Source organism: Macaca thibetana, chromosome 9 (assembly GCF_024542745.1).
Source record: "Macaca thibetana thibetana isolate TM-01 chromosome 9, ASM2454274v1, whole genome shotgun sequence".
In the NCBI taxonomy this organism is placed as follows: Eukaryota; Metazoa; Chordata; class Mammalia; order Primates; family Cercopithecidae; genus Macaca; species Macaca thibetana.
In genome coordinates, this window is record NC_065586.1 from 59691046 (window position 1) to 59715016 (window position 23971).

The 23971-nt window shown below is 47.5% G+C and overlaps 3 protein-coding genes and 1 long non-coding RNA gene across 10 annotated transcripts in view; 1 reads left to right on the forward strand and 3 right to left on the reverse strand.

The window, feature by feature from the left end:
* Positions 1-2353: 2353 nt before the first annotated feature.
* CHCHD1 (coiled-coil-helix-coiled-coil-helix domain containing 1) overlaps positions 2354-23971 on the reverse strand; it is a 191658-nt gene continuing 170040 nt past the window's right edge. For 2 of the 3 annotated variants that reach the window (XM_050803583.1, XM_050803582.1), the window contains exons 2-4: positions 3519-3658; positions 3277-3395; positions 2354-2641 (exon numbers count right to left, since the gene is read on the reverse strand). In XM_050803583.1, the coding sequence (XP_050659540.1) occupies positions 2540-2641; positions 3277-3395; positions 3519-3642 (345 nt within the window). In that variant the 5' untranslated portion in view covers positions 3643-3658 and the 3' untranslated portion in view covers positions 2354-2539. Of the gene's footprint in view, positions 2642-3276; positions 3396-3518; positions 3659-11874; positions 11879-23971 lie in introns of those variants that run through there. The other variant, XM_050803581.1, reaches the window with a different exon arrangement.
* On the forward strand, positions 3649-5075 carry LOC126962486 (uncharacterized). Its single transcript, XR_007728697.1, has 2 exons — positions 3649-3941; positions 4214-5075. It is a non-coding gene; the product is annotated as an uncharacterized LOC126962486 (long non-coding RNA).
* On the reverse strand, positions 6636-13912 carry FUT11 (fucosyltransferase 11). 4 transcript variants are annotated; one of them, XR_007728687.1, is made up of 4 exons: positions 13058-13912; positions 12289-12914; positions 9979-10594; positions 6636-6929 (listed from the first exon to the last, which is right to left on the reverse strand). XR_007728687.1 is itself a non-coding variant. In XM_050803470.1 (3 exons), exons 1-3 carry the CDS (start codon positions 13763-13765, stop codon positions 6890-6892), a joined length of 1374 nt encoding a protein of 457 aa, XP_050659427.1. In that variant the 5' UTR covers positions 13766-13912; the 3' UTR covers positions 6636-6889. The 4 variants fall into 4 exon arrangements, 3 of the variants coding, with proteins under 3 accessions (XP_050659427.1, XP_050659426.1, XP_050659428.1); XM_050803470.1 differs by lacking the exon at positions 9979-10594; XM_050803469.1 differs by lacking the exon at positions 6636-6929 and having other exon boundaries at positions 9920-10594.
* Positions 13937-23971, reverse strand: part of SEC24C (SEC24 homolog C, COPII coat complex component) — a 28474-nt gene continuing 18439 nt past the window's right edge. The window contains exons 7-24 of one of the 2 annotated variants that reach the window (XM_050803413.1): positions 23890-23958; positions 22452-22563; positions 22105-22232; positions 20504-20642; positions 20180-20295; positions 19885-20009; positions 19554-19745; positions 19242-19335; positions 18928-19044; positions 18097-18267; positions 17204-17300; positions 16955-17100; positions 16622-16760; positions 16374-16492; positions 16092-16271; positions 15639-15830; positions 15312-15401; positions 13937-15155 (exon numbers count right to left, since the gene is read on the reverse strand). In XM_050803413.1, the coding sequence (XP_050659370.1) occupies positions 15015-15155; positions 15312-15401; positions 15639-15830; positions 16092-16271; positions 16374-16492; positions 16622-16760; positions 16955-17100; positions 17204-17300; positions 18097-18267; positions 18928-19044; positions 19242-19335; positions 19554-19745; positions 19885-20009; positions 20180-20295; positions 20504-20642; positions 22105-22232; positions 22452-22563; positions 23890-23958 (2367 nt within the window). In that variant the 3' untranslated portion in view covers positions 13937-15014. The remainder of the gene's footprint in view (positions 15156-15311; positions 15402-15638; positions 15831-16091; positions 16272-16373; positions 16493-16621; positions 16761-16954; positions 17101-17203; positions 17301-18096; positions 18268-18927; positions 19045-19241; positions 19336-19553; positions 19746-19884; positions 20010-20179; positions 20296-20503; positions 20643-22104; positions 22233-22451; positions 22564-23889; positions 23959-23971) is intronic. The other variant, XM_050803414.1, reaches the window with a different exon arrangement.

Here is a 23971-nt window from a genome sequence, read left to right on the forward strand (position 1 = left end):
TTCCCCTCGAGCCCACCCTCAGACACTATAAGAGGAAGCCAACCCCCAATGTTATACGAAGCAACTACAGATCCCAGCAATAACTCGGAGTCCATAATGTCCCCAAGGAATAAACAGCCGCTATGCATGTTGGGAATTGTAGGCTGTCAGGAGAGGACAGGAACTATTGGATGGAGTTATTGTCTTAACTCTGGATAGGCCCCAGGGCCGCACTACTTTCTGGGAATCGTAGTCCAGAAGTCTGCAATCCAGCCGACCTTTTTATAGGGTCTAATTGGGGAAACATCAGAAAAGAATGCATTTGATTTCAGGAAATGGTTGTACTGTTTGTCCATACGGCCTTTGGGTCTACTAACTCAACCTTTTTTTGTGCCATGGATCCTTTAGCAGTCTAGGCAGGTTTCTGGACCCCCTTCTCAGATTGTTTACAAATGCACGAAACACCAAGAATTACAAAGGAAACCAGTTGTTTAAATACAATTATTAAACTATTAATAGAACAAATCTGTAACGTAATAATGCTCCTTTATTTACACATTAAATGACAAGATCTAGGAGGCAGTGTAGTAACTATCATAATTTTGAAGCTGGTCATCAGTATAAATGCTTTTTGAGATATTTATAACCAACTGTAACATGATATGAAAATACCGTGATTTCATATAGGTTTTGATAATGTTACTGTGGTTTGTTTTCCATAGCCCTGACTGAAATGCTAAATTTCAGTTGTAGTTAAAAATACAAATTTTCCCCCAAGTTCACAGACGTCTTAAGTGGAGTCTATTGACCTAGGTTAAGAACTCCTAAGGCTGGGCGCGGTGGCTCACGCCTGTAATCCCAGCACTTTGGGAGGCTGAGGTCGGCGGATCACGAGGTCAGGAGATTGAGACCATCCTGGCTAACACGGTGAAACCCCGTCTCTATAAAACTACAAAGAATTAGCCGGGCATGGTGGTGGGCGCCTGTAGTCCCAGCTACTCGGGAGGCTGAAGCAGGAAAATGGTGTGAACCCTGGAGGCGGAGCTTGCAGTGATGCGAGATCGCACCACTGCATTCCAGCCTGGGCGACAGAGCGACACTCCGTCTCAAAAAAACAAAAACAAAAACAAACTCCTAAGCCTAGTCCAAAGTGCATAGGCACTGAGCTTCTTCCTATAGCTAAAAGGCTCATCCTGTAGAATTGGGCACTTGCCCAGGGCTCTACGCAGGGGATATGAAGAATGTGGGAAGAGACAACTGTCAGTGGATCAGGGAGGCAAGACCCCTTCTTACCTTAATAATTATCCCATTGCTGCATTAAAAGCACCACTGATGTTTGTCCCACATTTAATGCTGTAAAGTACATTAAAAAGCTAACTCAATTATGCCTGAAAGGGCAGAGTACACATAAAATGCTATGTAGTTTTTCCTAATATCAGGGGAATCACAACAGTGAATGCCTTCAGCAACTAGGCAGATAACTTGAGAGAAGTAAACAGGTAATAAAGTAGACAATTTTTAATTCTGTTTCACCATTTTGTAGAGTCCAGTAGTGAGGTCACTGGAGAATGCAGACAAATGATAATCAGCTCTACCTAATTATTGCCAGGTGGAAATAAGAAAATAGGGCTGCCAGAGCTTTTAATTTTTTTTTATTAAAAAAATAAGTGGCCGGGCACGGTGACTCACGCCTGTAATCCCAGCACTTTGGGAGGCCAAGACGGGTGGTTCACTTGAGGTCAGGAGTTCAAGACCAGCCTGGCCAACATGGTGAAACTCTGTCTCTACTGAAAATACAAAAATTAGCCCGTCATGATGGCCGGTGCCTGTAATCCTAGCTACTCAGAGAGCTGAGGCAGGAGAATCACTTGAACCTGGGAGGCGGAGGTTGTGGTGAGCTGAGATAGCACCACTGCACTTCAGCTTGGGCAACAGAGCAAGACTCCGTCTTAAATAAACAAACAAATAAATAAAGCTAAAATGTGAAACTTTAATGACTTTTTTTCCTATTTTTGAACACGACCAGCTAATTTTAAAACTTTTTTTTTAACTGCATGGGTCACATAAAACACATCTGTAGAACCTCTAGGTCACCAGTTTGTTAACTTGATTATTTAGAGAGCACCTTGCAGGGACTATGCACAAAATAGGCAATCACTAAGTATTTACAGACGATAGCAAACTTCAACTTCCTTATTGCATCCAAAGGCAAGGGCACTAAATGGTGTAAAAGACTTCAAATGCAGGGAAAGACAAGACAACGGGATTTGTCCTGCTCCTAGGGCAAATCAGGAAGGAAATAATTTCCAGGGTCTAGGGGAGGAAACAGGATTCAAGAATGAAGAGAGTACCTAATTCACAACAAAAGGCCAAGTTCTCTTCAGAGGATTTTATTTCAAGATATATCATAACTTCTACCCATACTATGATTCCAAAGGGTGAAAAAAGTGTTTTGTCTCTTCTACCCTCCAAAGAGGGCATGGCAATGCCAATGTCTCTAAAATGCCTCCGCATAGTTGTCAGAAGCTATATTTCAGTCATTGAAAATACTTGTCCATTTTCAGCTGAGGTGAGGTTTGTTAGGAAACCTCTGTAACAATTTATTCAATTTATTTGGAGGTAAACTCCCAGACTCTTGTATTGATCTCATCTTTCGGGCTTCCTGAAAACACAGAACAAATACAAGAATGACAGCTCTACAGTGTGTCTAGTGCAGACTTTTAAGATCTGACCCAAAAAATCAATCAATAAATCAAGTTTGTCCTGATCTAGGCCCATAGTTCTCACAATGCCCTAAAGCACATGAAGATGTTAACCAGCCTGGAGAGATCTATGTCAGCCGCTCTTCAACAAAAGGGAGTTGGGACCTACAAATGAGACTATGCTCAGAAGCTACTATCTCTGCTAGCAATTAAGCCTAGGCTGGAAACCAAACAATTATCATTATTTAGTTTTAGTCTCTTTAGTTCTATTTCAGACAATAATGTCTACTTGAGCAGCGCTATACATTTTTCAAAATGGTTTTCCCATTCATTACTTCATCTGACAGTCACAACATTCTTCAAAGTGGTATTAGCCTCATTTTACGTATAGTAATGGTAAAGTTCAGAGCAATGAATAAATCCGTCAAGATCACACAGCCTTCAAAACTGTAACCTTTCCCACTTTGGCGTGAATAATATACCTCCCAAATGAATGAAAGGGCCTTTCCTAGCAAAAGGCAGGGAGAATCATTACTTGTATCTCCCCCATTCTTTTCCTGAGAAAGCACCCCAGGAGCCATCCATCATCGGTCACCTGAGCCTTCGCGGCACAATCGAGGAAGCCCTGGATCTCTTTTCTGCACGCATCGTCGCGGAATTCATTCTGCTTCCAGCAAGCCATCATCACCGCCATCTCCGTGATGCAAGTCGCCTCTGGAGGGGCAGATCCGGGGGACCTTCAGTCACAAGAAGACCCACCTTCCTGCCCTCCTACCCACCCGCCTCTGCTCATGCTCCGGCTTCCGCTCCGGGGCCCTCCTGACACCGACTGCTCACCGCCCTTCTCCCGGCTACGCTCCGCGACGCGGTTAGCTAGAATGAGAGGTTTATTGGGCTTCAGCACAGGCTTCCGAGGGTTCCCAAACCGCGCCAGGCGACCCCTCAGGCTGGGTGTCGCCATCGCACACCCAGCTCCCGGCAGGCTTTGCGGTTCCGTGCGTGACCTCGCGAGATCCCTACGGGCTTGACGAATCACCGCGGAGCTCTGGGAAGGCTCAATGGCTTGCCGGCGGCCACCTCTTTCTTTTATTTGGCCGGGGCTGCGGCGATGCTGGGTTCGAACAGCGGCGGGTTCGTACTCATCAGCAGATTAGGAGGAGACTCTGGGTTCGTACGCCGACTGAGGCTTCTCCTTGATGGGCTCCGGGCCCCGAAGTCTGGGGGCAGTACGAGGCCGGGGACATGCAGGAAAGGGCCCTGGTAAGTGGACACTCTTCTGGTGGTAACCGGCTTGGTCTAGGGGCTATTGGCATAGGGCGGGGTGGGGTGGGGGAGCGAATCAAAATTTGAGACTTTAAGATGTTGGGTTGGGAAAGATTATTGTTTTACTTTAATAAACCTTGCAAGAACTGTTGTTTTTCACTACCTATAGGACCACTACAAAGCCGCAAAGAAAAATTAGACGTTTCATTTTATAACAACTGCTGCTGCTACTACTAGATACCATTTGCTCATTTATAACAATCTCTCAGTTGATAGGATGAAGCTTAAACACTTGGCATTCATCGTCTTTTTTAATCCTCTCGCCAGTCTTACAGACTTGGACCTTCAGTTGTGATGCTTCATCAGACTTTTTTATGAGACAGGGCCTCTCTTGGTTGCCCAGACTGGAGTTCTAGTGGCACATTCGTAGCTCACTGCAGCTTCAAACTTCTGAACTCAAACGATCCTCCCGCCTCTGCCTCCTGGGTAGCTGAAACCACAGGTGCAAGACACCACGCCCAGCTAATTATTTTTTGTAGTTACGGGATTCTGTCATATTGCCTGGACTGGTCTCGAACTCCTGGGCTCAAGCGATCCTCCTGCCTCGCCCTCCCAAAGTGCTTTACATGACTGAGCCTCTGCGCCCAGCCAGACTTGGTTCTCAAGTTACTTCTGGCTGTTTACAAAAACTCATTCCAAAGATGTGCAGCGTATTCTCATAGCATTTCCAAATAAGCTCCAAGAAATGTTTTTGGTAATGGAAGCAGAAACAAGCCTGTAGCTCATGACTGCTTTGGAGGAGCAACATTTATTTGGATTTGTAAATGTAGTGTGTTAAAAATGACTTATCACAGATATTTGGAATCTTCCCACTGATTTCTGCATGGCTGGTTGTTTTTCTTCCCTTAAGTCTCAGTTAATGTCAGAGGGCTTCTCTGACCTCTCCCACCCCACCACCATCAACCTGTTTTCTTCATAGCACCTATCACCGTCTGAAGTGTCTTATTATGGCCTGACCTATCCCTAACACCCATTTAAAAATGTAAGCATGAAAGAAGGAACGTTGTCTATCTTGTTCATTGCTGAATCCCCAGTGCCTAGAATAGTACCAATGAATACTTGTTAAATGAACAAACGTTTTATTTATTTATTTTTGGATTTGGGGTCTTGTTCTGTCACCCAGGTTGGAGTGCAGTGGAATGATTAGCTTACTGCAGCCTTGGCCTCACTCCAGTGATCCTCCTGCTTCAGCTGCTGGAGTAGCTGCAACCACAGGCTCACACCACCAAACCCGGCTGGCTAGGTTTTTTTTTATTTTTTGTAGAGATGGGGTCTCAGTATGTTGCCCAGACTACTCTTGAACTCCTGGGCTCAAGTGCGCTTCCTGCCTTGGCCTCCCAAAGTGCTGGGATTACAGGCATGAGCCACCACACCCAACCTGAAACTTTTTTACAAATCTCCAACTTTATTACACCCACCCCCAAAAAATAATGAAGCAGAAGACATTATTTAACAAGAAGCAGTTTATTATACAAAACGAAACCTGAGGTAATAGAAAATAACACTTGCAGTAATAAAGGAAGCAGCCTTGCACTCCACCTCCACACTCCAGAGTATAATTAAAAGACTCCTAGCAGACATTTCTGTCACCAATAATGCCAACCTGCAGTGAGTGAGTCTGCTGCTGTATACAGAGCAGGCTGGGCCCCAAATCAGAAAATTCATATTGCTTGCTTTCTCTATAGGGAAAGTGAAGCTTTCAGTAAGTATCATGTGGCTATTCTTGATTCTACTTTCCCTTGTGGAAATGTAACACCTGGTTTACACTGCTCTTTTCTGAGTACTTATATGGTGATAGGAATAAAGGAGAAAGTCTGGAAAGCACCGAGCACAAAGCAGGCCTGAGGCTCCAGCAACAGTCATTCAGAAACAACTGCCCACTTTATACGTCAAAGTACCAAAGGAATGCCAGTGTGAGCTCGTGTCATTAGAAGGAGAGGTAAGGATAATTCTACACCTTGCTTAACTATCACTTAACCTTTTTATTGCACATAATGAAATTTAAGTCCTGACCTAGGTCTGTACTTATGTAATATGTATTATGCACTCTAAATTAGCATCTGCATTTAGATAGATTGCAAGCTTAGAAATCAGTCCTGCATTTGACCTCTTTTGTCAGTGCCTACTATATCAAATTTTAACAGAATTTTTTTTTTTTGAGATAGAGTTTTACTCTTGTTGCCCAGGCTAGAGTGCAATGGCGTGATGTCGGTTCACCACTACCTCTGCCTCCTGGGTCCCAGCGATTCTTCTGCCTCAGCCTCCTGAGTAGCTGTGATTACAGTCATGTGCCAGCCACCACGCCCAGCTAATTTTATATTTTTACTAGAGATGAGGTTTCTCCATGTTGGTCAGGCTGGTCTTGAACTCCTGACCTCAGGTGATCTGCCCGCCTTGGCCTCCCAGAGTGCTGGAATTACAGGCGTGAGCCACCGCACCCAGCCCAACAGATTTTTTTTTTTTTTTTTTTTTAAAGACGGGTCTAGGTTGCCCAGTTGGTACTTATAGGTGCACTCACAGCATACTACAGCCTCAAACTCTTGGGCTCAAGCGATCTTCCTGCCTCAGCCTTCTGAGTAGCTGGGACTACAGACCCATGCCATCACATGTGGCTTAGATATATTTTTGAAGTTTTTGTTTTTTTTTTTCAGTTTGTTTTTGAGACAGGGTGTCACTCTGTCACCCAGGCTGGAGTACAGTGGCGATCCTCCCACTTCAGCCTCCCAAGTAGCTGAATCTACAGGCACACACACCATGCCCAGCTAATTTTTTCTATTTTTTGTAGAGATGGGGTTTTGCCATGTTACCCAAGCTGGTCTTGAATCCCTAGGCTCAAGCGATCCTTCCACCTCGGCCTCCCAAAGTGCTGGGATCACAGGTATGAGTCACTGCACCCAGCCTGGAGGTCTTCCCTCTTGTTCTTTTCTGCAAAAGGTCAAACAGGGTAAGCAAACTTTCTGTAATTTATGAAGATCATCTTTTATCAAAGGATTAAATGAAAAAAGAACAACTTTGGCAATGAAATTCAGCCTAATTACAGCTTTTCTTGGCCACATCCTTAGATTTCAGTATATTAAGTGTAGACCCTAGTTGTTGAAGCATCTAACATATATCTATCTATATAGATATGTAGATAGAGGTATAGATAATATACTGATAAACTGTGGAACTTCTCTAGTGATAACTCATTAATACATTACAACTAGAGTAGCTCTAAGGTCCAAGGTATTCTTTCCTGTTCCACTGCCCCAGAAAGAGCTAATGGTTTCCCTGCTCATTAGACTGTATGTTCAAACCACAGCAATAGAAGGGTTTGGCTGCATCCCCAAATCTGACTAAGCATTTTTTTTTTTTTTTTTTTTTTTTTTTTGAGACAGACTCTCACTCTGTTGCCCAGGCTGGAGTGCAGTGGTGTGATCTCGGCTCACTGCAACCTCCGCCTCCCAGGTTCAAGCAATTCTCCTGCCTCAGCCTCCCAAGTAGCTGGGATTACAGGTGTGAGCCACCTGTTGGTACTGGGTGCGCCCAGCTCTAAGCTTTTATTTAGCCAGCCACTTGTGGCTTAAATATCTTGCCTTGCCTCCTCATCCCTTTGAGTGGGCTCCATCAAAAAATAGTCTCAGGCTGGGCACGGTGGCTCACTCCTATAATCCCAGCACTTTGGGAGGCCGAGACAAGTGGATCATTTGAGGTCAGGAGTCTGAGACCAGCCTGGCCAACATGGCGAAACCCCATTTCTACTAAAATACAAAAAACTTAGCCAGGCATGGTGGTGCGCGCCTGTGATCCCACCACTCTGGAGGCTGAAGCATGAGAATTGCTTGAACATGGGAGGCAGAGGCTGCAGTGAGCCAAAATTGTGCCACTGCACTCTAGCCTTGGTGATGCAGTGAGACTCTACCTCAAAAAAAAAAAAAGGCGGGGGGCCTGGGCACGGTGGCTCACGCCTGTAATCCCAGCACTTTGGGAGGCCAAGCCAAGTGAATCATCTGAGCTCAGGAGTTCGAGACCAGACTGGCTAACATGGTGAAACCCCATCTCTACTAAAAATACAAAAATTAGCTAGACATGGTGGCAGGCACCTGTAATCGCCACTACTCAGGAGGCTGAGGCAGAAGAATCACTTGAACTGGGGAGGCAGAGATTCTAGTGAGCTGAGATCGCACCATTGCACTCCAGCCTGGGCGACAAGGGCGAAACTCCATCTCAAAAAAAAAAAAAAGGTCATATGGAAGCCTATCAGTAAAACAGTGAATGAAGCTGGACTATTCATTGCACTTAAAAGTGAAAAGTGCTACAGATTATAAAATAATTACTAAAACATACTGCTACACTGTTTCCATAACTGCAGAAGATGGGACTTTGTAGCATATAAAAACAATAAAATAGAGGGAACAGTTCATTAGGCAAACAAAAGAATTAGGAACTATAAAAATTTGCACTTTTTTCCCTGGGCTTTTTTTTTTTTTTTTTTTTTTTTTTTGGTCAACATACCGAAAAATTTGCACTTTGACTCATATTGGCCTATTTTAACATTTCAAAATCATTTAAAGAAAAATATGACTTTTTCTGTCATAATTCCCAGTCTTAGTCTCCATCTTTGATCAAAAAGAGGACAGGGCAATACATTAAATTGACAAGGCATATAACAGCCACTGAATCTTTCTGTTCATGAGAAGGAATCCCAGATATACCATAAATAAGATGCAAACCAGCAGTAAGAATGATGGCAAGGTTTCTGTATTTCCATCAGAAATTGTGGGAAAGGGCCTAAAACCAGGAAAGACAAGGCCATTAAAAATATGTATTTGGGCCGGGCGCGGTGGCTCAAGCCTGTAATCCCAGCACTTTGGGAGGCCGAGACGGGCGGATCACGAGGTCAAGAGATCGAGACCATCCTGGCTAACACAGTGAAACCCCATCTCTACTAAAAAATACAAAAAACTAGCCGGGCGAGGTGGCGGGCGCCTGTAGTCCCAGCTACTCGGGAGGCTGAGGCAGGAGAATGGCGTAGACCCGGGAGGCGGAGCTTGCAGTGAGCTGAGATCCGGCCACTGCACTCCAGCCTGGGCGACAGAGCGAGACTCTGTCTCCAAAAAAAAAAAAAAAAAATATGTATTTGAGGCCGGGTGTAGTGGCTCACGCCTGTAATCCCAGCACTTTGGGAGGCCAAGGCAGGCGGATCACGAGGTCAAAAGATCAAGACTATCCTTGCCAACATGGCGAAACCCCGTCTCTACTAAAAATACAAAAAATTAGCTGGGCGTGGTGGTGCATGCCTGTAGTCCCAGCTACTCAGGAAGCTGAGGCAGGAGAATCGCTTGAAACAGGGAGGTGGAGGTTGCAGTGAGCCGAGAACATGCCATTGCACTCCAGCCTGGTGACAGAGCGAGACTCTGTCTTAAAAAAAAAAAAATATATATATATATATATATATATATATATATATATAATTTGAGACGGTGTCTCGCTCTGTCACCCAGGCTGGAGTGCAGTGATCATGATCATAGCTCACTGCAGCCTTAAATTCCTGGACTCAAGTGATCCTCCTGCCTCAACCTCCCAAGTATCTAGGGCTACAGGTGTGCACCACCATGCCCTGCTAATTCTTTTATATTTTTTAGAAACAGGGTCTTGCTAGGATGGTCTTAAACTCCTGGCTTCAAGCAGTCGCCCCTCCTCAGCTTCCCAAAGTGTTGGGATTACAGGCATAAGCCACTACACCTGGACAGAAAAAGCCAAAAAAAAAAAAAAAAAAACCTAGGGCTGGGTAAGGTGGCTGATGTCTGTAAACCCAGCACTCTGGGAGGCCAAGGCGGATGGATTGCTTGATCCAGGAGTTGGAGACCAACCTGGGCAACATGGCAAAACTTCATCTCTACAAAAAAATACAAAAAAAAAAAGTAAAATAGAAGTTTGACATGAAAGCAAAGTACATAATATAAAAAATGCAAAAAACCAGAATACAACTCACCAGAAGTTTTGCTTCTCCACCAACATAACAATTTATAAAGCAAGAGATGAGAAGAAGAGATTATTGGGAAACGTACTGAATAATGAGGAGTTTGGGGAATAGAACAAAAGTTGTAAGTCGTAACCTGACCCATCTTACTTCATTGGTAGTCAAGTACAGCTCAAAGGATGAAATAGAGAATTGAGTAATTTAAAAACTCTTCAACCAGCACCTTGAATCAAATGGATGTTTTAGGGTTCTGTTTCTCACTGAACCAAGAATTGTATGCCTCCGTCTCTCCTTGAGGAGAGGCCCTATGTTAGACCTTGGCTACTCATCATTAAGATAAAATCTTAATAGATAAAACTGGAATGCCTTGAATCCATGAAAAGACAGTGTTCAGTAAGGGTTTGTGCAATGGATGCTCCTTATGTCCCATGGTAGAATAAAATCTCCTTAGCTCCGCCAAGTTAAAGGTTCTTGCAAGGGCACTTAGAGATGTTGCCTTTTCATGAAGATTTCATGTAGGTAATCCCAAAATTTCCTCTGCTCTGTTTCATTGTTGTGGATCATGGCAGTGAGAGCTTCCCCCTGGTCCAGACCTTGCCAATAATCTTGCAGCCACATCTCTTTCCAACTGAAATACCAAAATGGGGGTTGGATTATGGAACTGCAGCATAGTTATGACTCCTGCCTTTTTCTGAGTGGGACCAAAGAAATCTTAAGCAGATACAGTGGTCTCTAACTTGGACAAGACTGCTGCGATGGGAAGACAACATGAAGTAAATCCAATATTAGCCCAAGTGACAGGCTAAAAGCCACAAATACAAAGCCTACCCAATCTATTACAATTCCTGACTTGCCTGCTTCTGGCTCCCAAATGTGGAGGGGGTTCAGAGGCAGGCAAAGCAGAGGTCAGACTGGAAGTGGTAGTCTCCATAAGGAAAGCAAGGGGGCAGGGGTCTTTAGATGATTATCTTTTAAGTTTCACCTTTCTCCCAATAATCAAAATGAAGGTGCATCAAAATGAAGTAGCATCCAGCATCTAGAAAAGACATAACCTGAATATTTATTTTCTTAATGTTTCACATTTTTTTTTGTACTTTTCCTCTAGTAAATCATATTATGTTCAGATACAAACAATTTGTAATTAGATACAAATTACTTGGTGAAGCATTCCAACCATCGGGACAAAACTGCCAGCAGCATCTATTAATAAATGGCCTTCTGCTGCCATCCACTGTCCAAGTCGGTCTCTGTAGGCCATTCTAGCAGTCTTACTTAAGCTTAATAATCTTATCACCTCTCCCCCAACAGGTGTGGCTTGCTACAAGTGCTTTCAACATTTCCCCCCACACACACCTCATGCTGGCCTTGTTTCCCAATACCACCACCTTTTGCCACCTACTGCAGTAGCCTATTCGCTTCCCTTCTGATGCACATTGCGCATTGTTGTGTGTGTGTGTGTGTGTGTGAGACACAGTCTTACTCCAACCCAGGCTGGAATGCAGTGGCACGATCCTAGCTCACTACAGCATTGAACTCCTGCGTTCAAGCAATCCACCTGCCACAGCCTCCCAAGTAGCCAGGACTACAGGTATGCATCACCACCCCAGGCTTTTAGCTTTTAAATTGTACAGAGAGGGTTTTGTTACATTGTCCAGGCTAGTCTGGAACCCCTGGCCTCAAGTGTTCCTCCCACCTTGGCCTCCCAAAGTGCTGGGATTACAGGCGTGAGCCACCATGCCCGGCCATGCCTAGTTTTTCTAGTTACACAGGCAGTGTGTCCCCACATGCACCAAGTACATGGGGCTCATCCTCAGCACAGCTGCTTAAAAAAAATTATGGCTGGTTAACAGGTGGAAGCCCTGACTACTGCAGAAAAGCCTCCCTCAAAATGCTCTCCTCTACTCCCCACCCCCATGTCCACTCTATAAAAGGTGCTCAAATAGTTGAGTTTTTAGTGCAGTCCAAACTCCTGAGCCTGGTATTAATGATATTTACAGCCTTGCCCCTATTTATTTGCCCCATTTTCTCTCTCCCCTGTCTGCACAGGCCCTGGGTTCTGGTTCAATCTTTTTGAACCACTACTGGAAACATTGTCCACATAAGCTGATTTTCATTTGTTGCCTTGAATTATATTTTACATCTATTCAGCTTTTTCAGCTTGTCTTATCCTAACCCCAATTAGACTGCTGACACCTTAAAGACAGAGTGAGCACATATCATAATTTCCTCCTGCACCTGCTCAGCACCTAGTGCTACTTAATTGTCCACAGTAAGCAAGTAAGTAAATGATTTGATGGCTGCAGGGGACCCCAGCATTCTTACCTGTCATTCTCAGGAATCTCTTCCACATTGCCAAAGCCAGGTGTGGGCATTGGGCAGTCCATGTGTGAGGGCTGGGCAATGTGGGGCTCAAGGACGGGGCTGTCCCCGGGAGAGGCCGCGTGGGCTTTCTCGGCATCCAGCCGAGCCAGTTCGTGGTCACAGACGAAACACTCGAAGCCGTTGAGATAGTTAGGCAGCAAAGGATCATTCACTCCCCACTCCCGATGCTTCAGACTATCCAGAAGGAATTGGTTGGTGATGCCCCCAGGTTGCTTGTATGCCAGGTATTTCATATATTCCTCATCATTCTTGTCCAGAAAGTCAATAAACTCTGCCAGCTTCTGAGGAGACTCAAAATCATCAATCAGGATGACGGAGTGATTGTTCGGCATCCAGTCCCTCACAGAGGGAGAGCCGCGGTACACGGGCACAGCGCCCAGATGCATGGGACGCCACAGTTTTTCTGTCATGTAGTCGTTACAGATGGCATTTTCCAGGGCCAAGTGGAACTTATAGCGGGACAAGAAAGCCAAGAGCTCTGGATCCTCGGTGGTGGCCGTGGCTGTGTCCTGTAGCCGCGCAGTGGGCAGCTCCCGATTCTGCAGGCATTTCCCGTAGGAGTCTACCTAGACCGGGTAGAATAGGGACGTCATGAGGGTGCGGCCCGGAGGCCTGGACACCCAGAGTCCTGGCCTCAGCCCGCCCCCTCTTTTCCCTCCCCTCCCGCCCGCCCGCCCGCCCTCCCTCACTCACTCACTCACTCACTCACCGGGATGTGGCGCATGAGCTCGCGCACGTAGCGGTCCCGGTCCGCAGGCACGTCGCAGTGGGACTGGAGATAGAGCAGCGGCGCGTAGCCGCGGCGGCGCCACTCCGCGCGTTCCCGGAGCGGAGGCACTGGGCGGCGCAGATAGGCGGTCCCGGGCAGCCACTGCAGCGACAGCGGGTAATCCGAGTGGCGACTGAATGTGGAGGTAAGATTGAAGAGGCGGATGCCCGGGCCGTGGCTCAGCAAGAAGTTGTTGAGGGGCGACTCCTCGTGGAGGAGCGCCCAGCTCTGGTGCGCCAGGCGCGGCAGCGGCGCGGCCGAAGCGCGGAAGTCGGTGCCGTAGAAGAGCAGCGCGCGCGTCCGCGAGTCCCTCAGCGCTCCGCGATTCCGGGACGCCACGCACGCGCCGCGCGCACACTCGATGCGCTCCGAGTCTCCCGGGAAGTGGGGGAATAGCCCTGGGCTCCACCACAGCAGCACCGGCAAATCTCCGGCCTCCTCCCTCCCTGGTCTCGGCGTTCCGGAGCTGCGCGTCACCCCCACTGCGCCCAGCGCCGAGGGCGGCCGGAAAACCGCGCCATCCCACGGTTCCGCCCACTCCGCCTCACCGCCGGCCTCCCTCTCCGCCACGGACCCATAGGCGCTGGCTGCACAGACACTGAGCACCCCCAGGAGGGCCAGCACCGCCCCAGTGGGGCCGGCCGCCATGTCCACTCTGGCAGCCGGCGCCCTCGGCCGGCACGCACCCCGCCCAGTGGCTAGTCGTGACTGGTCGAGGCTCTATGCCACGGGAGCACGCGGCGCATGCGCAGCTCCGCTCAGCCGACGGCCAGGGCTAAAAGCAAAGTGAGCTTTCGGGAGTAAACATGAGGCTAATGGTTACATCTTAATTTATTTTATTTCTTTACAAATTAAAGATGCATTGAAAAATAAACCAATGAGAAATGAGAGGTCCAGAGCAGGGGCATCCCAGGCGGGGAGCAGGCAAGCCTGGCCACCGTCAAGCCTAGCCCTTGTCCTGCCCCCAAGCCAGTTGGGGTTGGAAGATAACTGTCAGCCACTCAGTCAATACCAAAGCCCAAGCGGTGTCCCGGCAGGAGAGAACGGCGCTCCAGCTGCCTCTGCCTCTCTCCCCAACAACCCCGGGCCTGGAGAAGCAGTGTTTCTCGTGGGAGCTCAGAGTGGGATGTGAACTGGCTCTGTGAGGTATTGCAAGTTGATGACCAGGCTCCCTAGGCTCCCTATAGAACCATCCAGTGTTGGGGCCTCTCCAGCTGGAAAGGAGACTGGTACCTCTCCCAGATCTTAATATACTTTGCAACTGAATTCCCAGGTCATCTCTGACAGTGTCTCTCTATCCACGGAGTGATCATCAGTCATTGCAGGAGAGAGCGAGTGAGCAGTGAAAGCAGAGAAACTTGACTTCTAACCTCCAGGCCCAAGAAGGACTGACCACTTTTCTCTCCATCACCTATGGGCTATACCCCAGCTCTTGTGCACCTGTATGTTTTATCCCTAATATAGGAAGTTGTGGATGACACTGAGCTGAATTAGCCACCCCCTGTAGTAACCTTAGGATCCCCACTCTTTCCTGCCTGCCCCTCTCCTCTGGGGAGACTGGCCCAAAGGGACACATAATATTGCCAGGGTCTGGGTGCCTCCAAACCCCCAATACCGAATCATATACAGTGAACTGAGAAACTACATTCATTATGACAGGATTAGCAGGAAAAAGAGGGTAGAGTGAGGGAACAGGGGCACCTTCGATCAGCAGGACATGACAGAGTGGCAGGATAGTTGAGCCCAGAAAGAAGGTGTCTCCTTATATCTCCCCCTCCCCCCCAAAGAGACTGAGGTCAGCTTACATGACATAAGATACGGTACTGTCCCAATTTCTCTGACATCCTGGGGTGCTTTCTGGAAGCTGGCCTGGGCCCTGTGCCATTTACCCACTTCTTTAGCTCAGTAGCTGCCGAATCTCCTTGTGCATATGACAGAGAAAGTCCACATAAGATGCTCCCCCACTCAGACTCTTATCTTCCACCAGGAAGTGCTTGAACAGCATCTCCAGCTTGTCCTCCTGTTTCACCACGATAAGCTATAGCCAGAATTCAGGGTTCATGAGGCAATGCCAAAGGAAATTAAACATGCCCAGAAATCCCATTTGGCAGTCACTTACTCATTCCCCACCCAACCCCCACTTCTAGGCAAGGACTTGACACGGTAAGAAATCCAGGGTTCAGATCAGTGTTACCTTCATGTACCGGGATCTCTGTGCCCTTAAGCTATCAATGAGGCCTCGAACCTTCTTGGACAGTGGATTATCCAGAACTGGCAGAACACTCTAGAACACAAAATTCATTTATCCTTATGGTAAGGCACTCTGAGTTCAGTCAAGGTGGGGCAGCACACATCTATGCATCATCTGAAACAAGGAAGCCTGGGAAGAATGACAGCAACTGCCCTTGTCCCCAAGTGTTCCCTGATATTTAAGGGGACTAGCACACTAACTTTATTGGCTCCCAATCGTTTCACAAAGTATACTTCCACACCCATATTCTCCTTGACTCCTTGCCCTCACCAAGCCACTGGTGATCTGACTGAAGGAAGAGACGCTGAAAAGGCTCTGGACAACACCCTGTTGGACGCTTGCTCCCACCCAGAGGAAGAGGTTGAGGCCATTCTCCAGTAAATACATATCCCCATTGCTTAGACGCTCTTCAGAGGCTCGAACTGCTGGTGGTTCGGTGGTACTCTCGATGGGAGACTTTGTCTAGACAAAAGGAAGGGAGCAAAAGGTTACCAAGGACCATAAGACAAGTCTGTCCCCCACCACACACAAAATTCTGAAAGCTAAGTCCTCAGATACCACCCCTTCTGGGGTCTCAGTAACTCTCTCAGTGTGAAAATTGCATCAGCTAAAATACATAAAAACAAATTCCACTAGTGTCAGACTGATATTAGCCTATCCTTTCCTCCTCCTAAGAGGCCCTTTGCTCCATGCAAGATCTCAAACTCCAACCCTCAATCGCACCAAAGGTAAGAGCCGAGGGTAGAAGAAGACATTGGTCTCAGCCACATCCATGGAGGTAACTAGCTGTCGGACATAGGCACGGTCATCAGTAGTGATTTCAGCTCCAGGCTGCAGGACATCACTCTTCAACACACAGTTCAGGTAAACTGGGAGTAGCTTCATGCACTCAGGAAGGATCAACTGAGGGGATTATCAAAATAAAGTCGATGATCATGAGAAATCCCTCCCAAATGCAAACATTTGTCCCAACAACCCCACCTCCCACTAATATACTTGCCCCACCTGTCCTGCAGAGGAGGGGCTAGCACAGTTCTTTCTGTAACAGGCCAGGATCTGGGCACACTGGGTGATGAGAGTGTCACGAACAGCCTTCACAGGGCTATTCAGGACTCCCCGATATGCTGGATGGGAAAGCAAAGACAGTCACTGGTCAGCTGCCCATCATGTATGCATTTCCACCATCATAACTACCCGCTCACCATCCTGGACCTCTCAGCCCCAATCCCACCCTGCCCTGCCTCTACCCTCACCAAACTTGGCCATGTAGTTGATGAGCGTGTCAGTCTCACAGTTTCGATACAGATCAGCCAGCTGGGTGCAGCAATTCAGGGCCAGGTTATGGATGCGGAGCCGACGCTGCCCTGCACAGCTGGTGTAAAGCAGGGCACACTAGGGGAAGGGAGAAAGGGGGAACTCACACTCCTCCCTCACAAAGGCCCTTTGCTACATTATTAAACTAGAAGAGAGAAATGAGCCACTCCCCTGCCCAGTCTCTTCTTCCAGTGCTCTCTACCCACTCCTCACCCTCTTCTATACCAAGCGAATGACACATTTCCTGCCCAGCCCCGCCTCCCGCCTGCCACCTGCAGGAGGGCTCCGCTCTCTTCATTGAGCCGATCATCATGCTTGAACTCCACAGTCACCGTTTTGTCCCCATCTAGCCCAGCCAGCTCCACGTCTGTTGTGTTGCTCATGTAGAAAGCTCCAAAGAAATCTACAGCACGGATACCTGAGGCCACATGGACAGAGTTAGGGCAAAAGGTATGACAAGTGCCACATGCCTCCCTTCCAGACTTAGGCCCCCCACTTGCTCTTCTCCAACCAGGACTGACCAGTGCTTGTCCGGACCCGCATCACAGCATCAAAGCCAACAACCTTCTGGACATCACGACGCAGGTCACTCAGGAACCGCTCCTGGTCGTTCTCCACCTGCAGGGCCCCAGACCCAGAGTCATATCACTGACTAGACATAGCTCATCCTGCAGACAATCTCCCTGTACCCCTTCCACTCTACAAGGCTGCCTAATTATCATCATTACAGTGACGATGATGATGATGATGACAACAATAGCTTTTAAACAGACTGCACACCAGGTACCACACAGAGTGCTTTACATATAATTATTTAATTTTGTAGACAAATCCTACTTAAGTATTTTAACCCCATTTTGCAGATGAAGGAACAAAAGAGGGAGTACTTAAGTAATTTATCCTAGGTCATGTAGCTAGTAAGTGGTGGGGCCAGAATATCAATGCAGGACTGATTCCAAGGCCCATGTTCCTAACTGCCACACTCTCGGGCTCACTTCTTTAGACTATGCAGTCTTCTCTTCCAACACTATTTCTCTTTTTTTGGAGACGGAGTCTTACTCTGTCGCCCTGCCTAGAGTGCAGTGGCGCAATCTTCACTCACTGCAACCTCCGCCTCCCGGGTTCAAGGGATTCTTACCCTCCCGAGTAGCTGGGATTACAGGCACCCGCCACCACACCCGAGTAATTTTTGTATTTTTAGTAGAGATGGGGTTTTGCCATGTTGGCCAGGATGGTCTTGAACACCTGACCTCAGGTGATCCGCCTGCCTCACCCTCCCAAAGTGCTGGGATTACAGGCGTAAGGCACCATGCCCAGCCCCAACGCTATTTCTATTAATGAGTCAGCCACTCCATATATAAGCAGGTATTCCCAGCCCTGCTGCCATCTGCCACTGCAAATACTATTACCATACCTGAAAGCAAGCATATTTGTAGACAGAGCCACCGGTGAGCTGGGGCACAACAGAGAGCGTGGCCACATCCACATACTGGTTAGGGAAGAGAAAGAGATCTACACAGCAGCCTTGGGCCACACACTCTTTGGCCAGGGTCTGATAGGCACCTGTCTGAGGCTGGAACAGAGTCTAGGGGGAAGGAAAATGGGGAGAAGAAAATGTTCAAATATCCCAGCTCTGCCCTATTTGAGAACTGAATAGCTAGCATGGGATATTCAAATTCATGGGAGACTTCAGATCTACTTCCAAGGATTTTGCAATAGTAAAAAATTCTCTTTTATATTATTTTTATTTTTTTGAGACAGGGTCTCACTCTGTCGCCCAGGCTGGCATAGAGTGGCGTGATCTCAGCTCACTGCAACCTCTGCCTCCCAGGTTCAAGCGATTCTCCTGCCTCAGCCTCCCAAGTAGTTGGGATTACAGGTGTGTGCCATCACGCCCGGCTAATTTTTGTATTTTTAGTAGAGACGGGGTTTTGCCATGTTGGTCAGGCTGGTCTCGAACTTCTGGCCTCAAAAATCCGCCCACCTTGGCCTCCCAAAGCACTCGGATTATAGGCATGAGCCACTGTGCCTGGCCAAAAGTTCTCCTTTAAAAAATAAACAGAAGTCTACCAACAGCTTTGGCATCAGATGGAGTAGAGAAGTATGGCAGCAGTGGAGGTTGGTAGTCACAGATACGGTATTTGAAAGGGTGGAGTGTCTGGTCCTAGCCCCCATCAAGAAAATAGAGTCCCCACTTCCTCTGTAATGAAAAATCCTTCCCCTCCCCCATTTTCCAGTCCCACACCTTCTCCTTGTCTGTGTTGATCAGCTTCCTGTCATCTCTGTTCTTCAGTTTCCCTGGGGCCTCTGCAATGGGCAGGGATGTATGGAATAGAAAGAGCTTCCCTGCACACTCAGCAGCCTAGGAAAAAAGAGAGGACTACTTGTTTATTCTTTATTCATCCACCCCTTCCCCTGTCATTTATTAAGCACCAACTATGTCAGACAGTTTAACTTAGTGGACAGTCATCCACTACTGAAGAAAGAGGTTGTATCCCAGGGGATAAGATGGTCAGAGGAAAATGAGTTAGAGGAAGTTGCCAGATACTCCAGCCTTACCTTCAGAGCCTCCATCCCAGCCTGGATAACTGGGACAAATACTGTCTCTGTTTCCCTTGTGTCTGCAAACATTTCTGGAATCTGATCCAATAAGCTAAAGAGATAGGTGACGGAAAACAACCAAAATTGCTATCCAGATTCCAGATACCTCAGTTCTCAATTCCCTGAAGAGTCATCAGGCCTCTAGAATCTGACAACTCCTGGGCCACAGCCCCTTTCCATCTACTGTCCAACACCTCTGCTCAACTCCATGACCTTCTATGGTGGTACCCATGCCACTCCCAACCTTTACCTCCACAATCTGGCTCTTACCTGGTGATAACTGCCCGAGACTCATTGACGTTGACCAGGAAGCCATCCAGCAGTGGCACAAACATGTCAGCCACATCGGACACAACCATCATCTGTGGCTGGGCCAATGAGCTCTTCACATTATAGAAGTGGAGCACCTTATTGTAGGTGACAAAGCCAACGCGGATTGCTGACTCTTCTGCCCCACCCTCCCTGTAGAAGGTGACATTGTTACCTAGACTTGCCACCTTTTCCACCACACACAACTTCATGACATCAGGCTTCATCTCTTCAGTCAACCCAGACACCCTATCATTAACCCCAGGAAACACCACAGTTCTGTAACTCTCACCTAGGTAGAAAGTCTAACAGTGACTTGAGCTCCTCACAGAGGAGCCTAACAAGACCAGTCCTGATGGCATTGTAGGAGACGTCAATCATGAAGATAAAGGCAGGAGGGCTGGGGAACTTACTGTTCTGCAAAGGAAGAAAATGTTGGGGAGAGGGGTAATGCTAACCAGGCCAGCTGACTAGAGAGAAGTCAACATCAAAAAGGGACAAAAAAGGGGTGAGGGAAATGATAACAGCCATTCTTAGCTGTCTCATTATCCTCCACCCACTGCTCCTCCCATGCTACCTTCCCTCACCTTGCAGTAATCTACAGTGGCCAAGAATTCATAAGAGCCCAGGGATAGCTCAGGACGGTCATAAGCATCCACACGTTTGCCGGTATGATCCAGGTGCTGAAAATACTGGGGGGGAACTGTGGGGAGCATGGCAGTGTGTTACTTGAAGATCCAGTTTCAATCAGTATATCTAGCCCTAGCTGAGCTCACTCCACTATCCCTCATTCCCATGTGCCCTACTTCCCCAGCTCCTGAAAAATGGACCCTCATCTCTCTAACTATTAATAGAGAACAAGGAAGATACAATCAAGACCTTTCCCCAAATCCCAGCTTCCATGAACATACCATCATTGATACAGCTGCAAAAACAGCACTGGAAGCGCCTCCCTCCTTCAATGAACTGCATAAAGGGACACATGTATGCTTTGCAGCGGTTGCAGCGCAAAGGGCCAGATTCCCCATGGTCCACAACATATGGTGAAGCCTAAGGCACAAAGGGGAGGGGATCAGACATAAAGGAAAACTACAGTAGGTTCAGCCAGGAGATGAGGAGGAACAACCGGAGGGAGAAGACGCATGGTGTAGATATTCTGCCTACAGAGGAAGTAGGAAGCACAATGATGAAAGGGAGTAAGGACAAATCACAGGAAAATGTCCCTATGAGTAAAAATTATATGGTTCTCTCTTGCTACATCCCACCCCCAGAGCTGCATTTCTCACTGAAAGAGAAGAGGAACTACAAAACCGGCCGTATCAGACCAGGGGCTGCCATGGCATATGAGGGAGAAAGCCAAGATTATCTAGGATTCTCCTTTCTGGTCCCATCTCTAATCCCCTTCACTCTTGCTCTAAGAATCTGGACTCGGCCGGGCGCGGTGGCTCAAGCCTGTAATCCCAGCACTTTGGGAGGCCAAGGCAGGCGGATCACGAGGTCAGGAGATCGAGACCATCCTGGCTAACACGGTGAAACCCCGTCTCTACTAAAAATACAAAAAACTAGCCAGGCGAGGTGGCAGGCACCTGTAGTCCCAGCTACTCGGGAGGCTGAGGCAGGAGAATGGCGTAAACCCAGGAGGCAGAGCTTGCAGTGAGCCAAGATCCAGCCACTGTACTCCAGCCTGGGCGGCAGAGCGAGACTCCATCTCAAAAAAAAAAAAAAAAGAATCTGGACTCTAGCTCCTTCCCTTACCAAATATCTATAACACCTCCTCCCCTATCCCTGGGATTCCATGCCAGCTACTGATGCCCCAAATGTCACCCTACACTTAAGAGATCAGTGCCCAACTATCCCCAATGGGACCCAGATGGAAATACACAAACACACAGAGGAAGACAGAGAGAGAAGCGGAATATAAACTGAGCCTTGGGCTTCTAGTAAGAGAGAACCCTATCGTAAGATAAGCAAGGCTGAATATGAGTATCCTAACAAGGCCTGGTGGAGCAGCTGCCTCACTCGCTCTCTACATCCTGGTATCAGGTACTGGGGTGACAGATCAGGCCACAAAACAGGTGAGAGAAGGATCACTGGATCCTAATCTCCCTTTTTGCTTATATGCTGTCCTAACAGCCCTAACCTGGGATAACAGGACAGTCAGGAAAACATGGAATAATGTCCTTCTCATCATCTGGAGATTACCATCATACAAGAGGTTCCTACATTCAGCTGTCTTCTCCCCTACAGTTTGATCCTACCTCTTTTCATACCGCTTGTTCCCCCTAGGGACCATCCATGTTCCTTCACAGCAATGTCTTGGGCTTTCACTCTCATCCCTACCATCCCCTCTCCAGGGATGGACCCTGGGATAGAAAGCCACTAAAGATAGTCTCCTCTCCTGCCTAACTAAAATATCTTCCATTGTGAAGCCGGAATCACATCCAGGAAGAAAGTTTAGTCCCCCCTCTACCTCCCTCCCTTTCATTACACTCTAGCCCCTTCCCTGACTCACCTCCTCTGGGGGCAGCCTTGCCAGCGGTTTGATGACTGCTGCCAGGGGCACCTGAGCCTGCTTAGCCATGTCAGATGTGCAAGGGATATTATAGGATGTACATCGGATGTATCGGGGACTTGCATTCCCTGAAGAAGGAGGTAGAAGACCCAAGTCAGATCACAGAATCCTTCCAGACACCAGCTCTCCATCATCTCCACAAAGCTAGAGGTGATGGTGGCTTTTTCCCCAGAGGGACTAGAGGGAACTTGTCTCTGGTTAAAAACTAAAAAAAAAAAAAAAAAAGGCCCCAACCATAAGCTGATAATCTTGAAGAAAAAGCCCCTGTGGGAGGAGCTAATTCTCACCTTGGTCTTTCACCAGGAAGTTGGTAGTGACTAAGGGTGGCACCTGGCCCCGTACTCCAGTAACAAATGGCTCTGTACCCCGGTTGTTCCTGTCATCTTCAATGACCTGAATCTGCAGAGAAGTGAAATGAGTTAGGTGACAGAAGAAAAAGGAAGTGTCAGGTCCCAGAGTGCCAAGAGAAAAAAAGGCTAGAGCCGTAACACAAAAACTAAAAATTTGCCAGGGAACACCTCATGCACCAGGCCTGTTCTCCTTCTGGAGATCATATAAAATGCTGCAATGCCAATCTTTCACCCTACAGCAGCCAATCTTTCACTCCCAGCAGCCTGCTGGGCTGGCAACATGAGAATGGGCTTCTTTATGAATTGACCCCAACCCCCCATCAATCGTGAACACCCTCTCATTCCTCCCATTCCAGGAAAAGCCCCAGCTCTGATGACAAACCTTCAAACATGATTAGATTCCATTCCCCTCCCCCATCATGCCTTCCCCGATCCTCTCTCCAAGACACATTCTGAGTCAGAGCAGGAAAACAGACAACAGTAACCATGTAAAAATGAATCTACCTGGAATGACTCTACACTCAATGAAATTCAAGGAACAGGGTGAGGAGAGATTTAAACGACCAGAAATGATCAACTAAAGTGAGGAAGCAGATGCTGCCTTACTTTCAGGTAAGCATCAATGTGTATATATAGGAGGAGAGGATAAGTACCCAATCCTTATAGCTCAATCCTCAGTCCTCCACATTTTGACAGACTCAGCAAAGGAAAATAAAGGACCTGCAAAACTCATATTCAGACCTTTATGCAGGCTCATGACCTTTGGTCAGTTACTTCAAGATGGGTTTGGAAAACCAGAAAAAGCAAAGGGCAAATGAGACTCTCTATCCCATGGCAGAAAAGTTGAAGCTTAGAAATATATCAGAGTGAAAAAGACTCTTCAGATGAGAAAGTACTCACACTTTCCCAAACCAGCAGTCTCTTCTCCTGTAAGAAACTCCAGTTTGGGATACTATGAATCTGTACGTTCCTATACCGATATTTCTCCACAACAGGCTACAGACAAATCAAATCCAAAGTGGAATGATCTACTGTTCAACTTTGTCCTCTTCCATCACACATCACCTGCAGGCTCCTGGAGGAGCCAGAAGGACTAAAGCCAAAACTTAACATGCCACCTGACCCCACCCTTAGAGCCTGACCTTCCACCACCCCATACTCAAGGCAAACAGCTTGCTACCTCTTCATTTACCTGGTGACTTGAGGCATGCATATCCTTTTAGCTTGTATAAGTGAGTATCTATAAGGGCTAGGGCTAAAGGAAGAGAATGGAGAGGAATGGACATGGTAGATGAGGTGAAGATGAGGTCACAGGCATGCATGGATGGCACTAACACAGGAATGACATGCACAAACACCCACCCCCTGCACTTACTGGACTAGGAATGGCATCGGGGTCTATTCTGTGCCTGGTTTTCTGCTGAGGAGGCAGCTCACTGAGTTGCTTTTAGTGTTTT

What these genes read in the sequence shown, in the direction of transcription:
- FUT11 (XM_050803469.1), bottom strand. Translation starts at nt 13,765, where the DNA reads ATGGCGGCCGGCCCCACTGGGGCGGTGCTGGCCCTCCTGGGGGTGCTC. An exon ending in AGCTCATGCGCCACATCCCG is followed by an intron (nt 12,915 to 13,057) that starts GTGAGTGAGTGA and finishes TACCCGGTCTAG; the next exon opens with GTAGACTCCTACGGGAAATG. An exon ending in GAGATTCCTGAGAATGACAG is followed by an intron (nt 10,595 to 12,288) that starts GTAAGAATGCTG and finishes TTGGTATTTCAG; the next exon opens with TTGGAAAGAGATGTGGCTGC.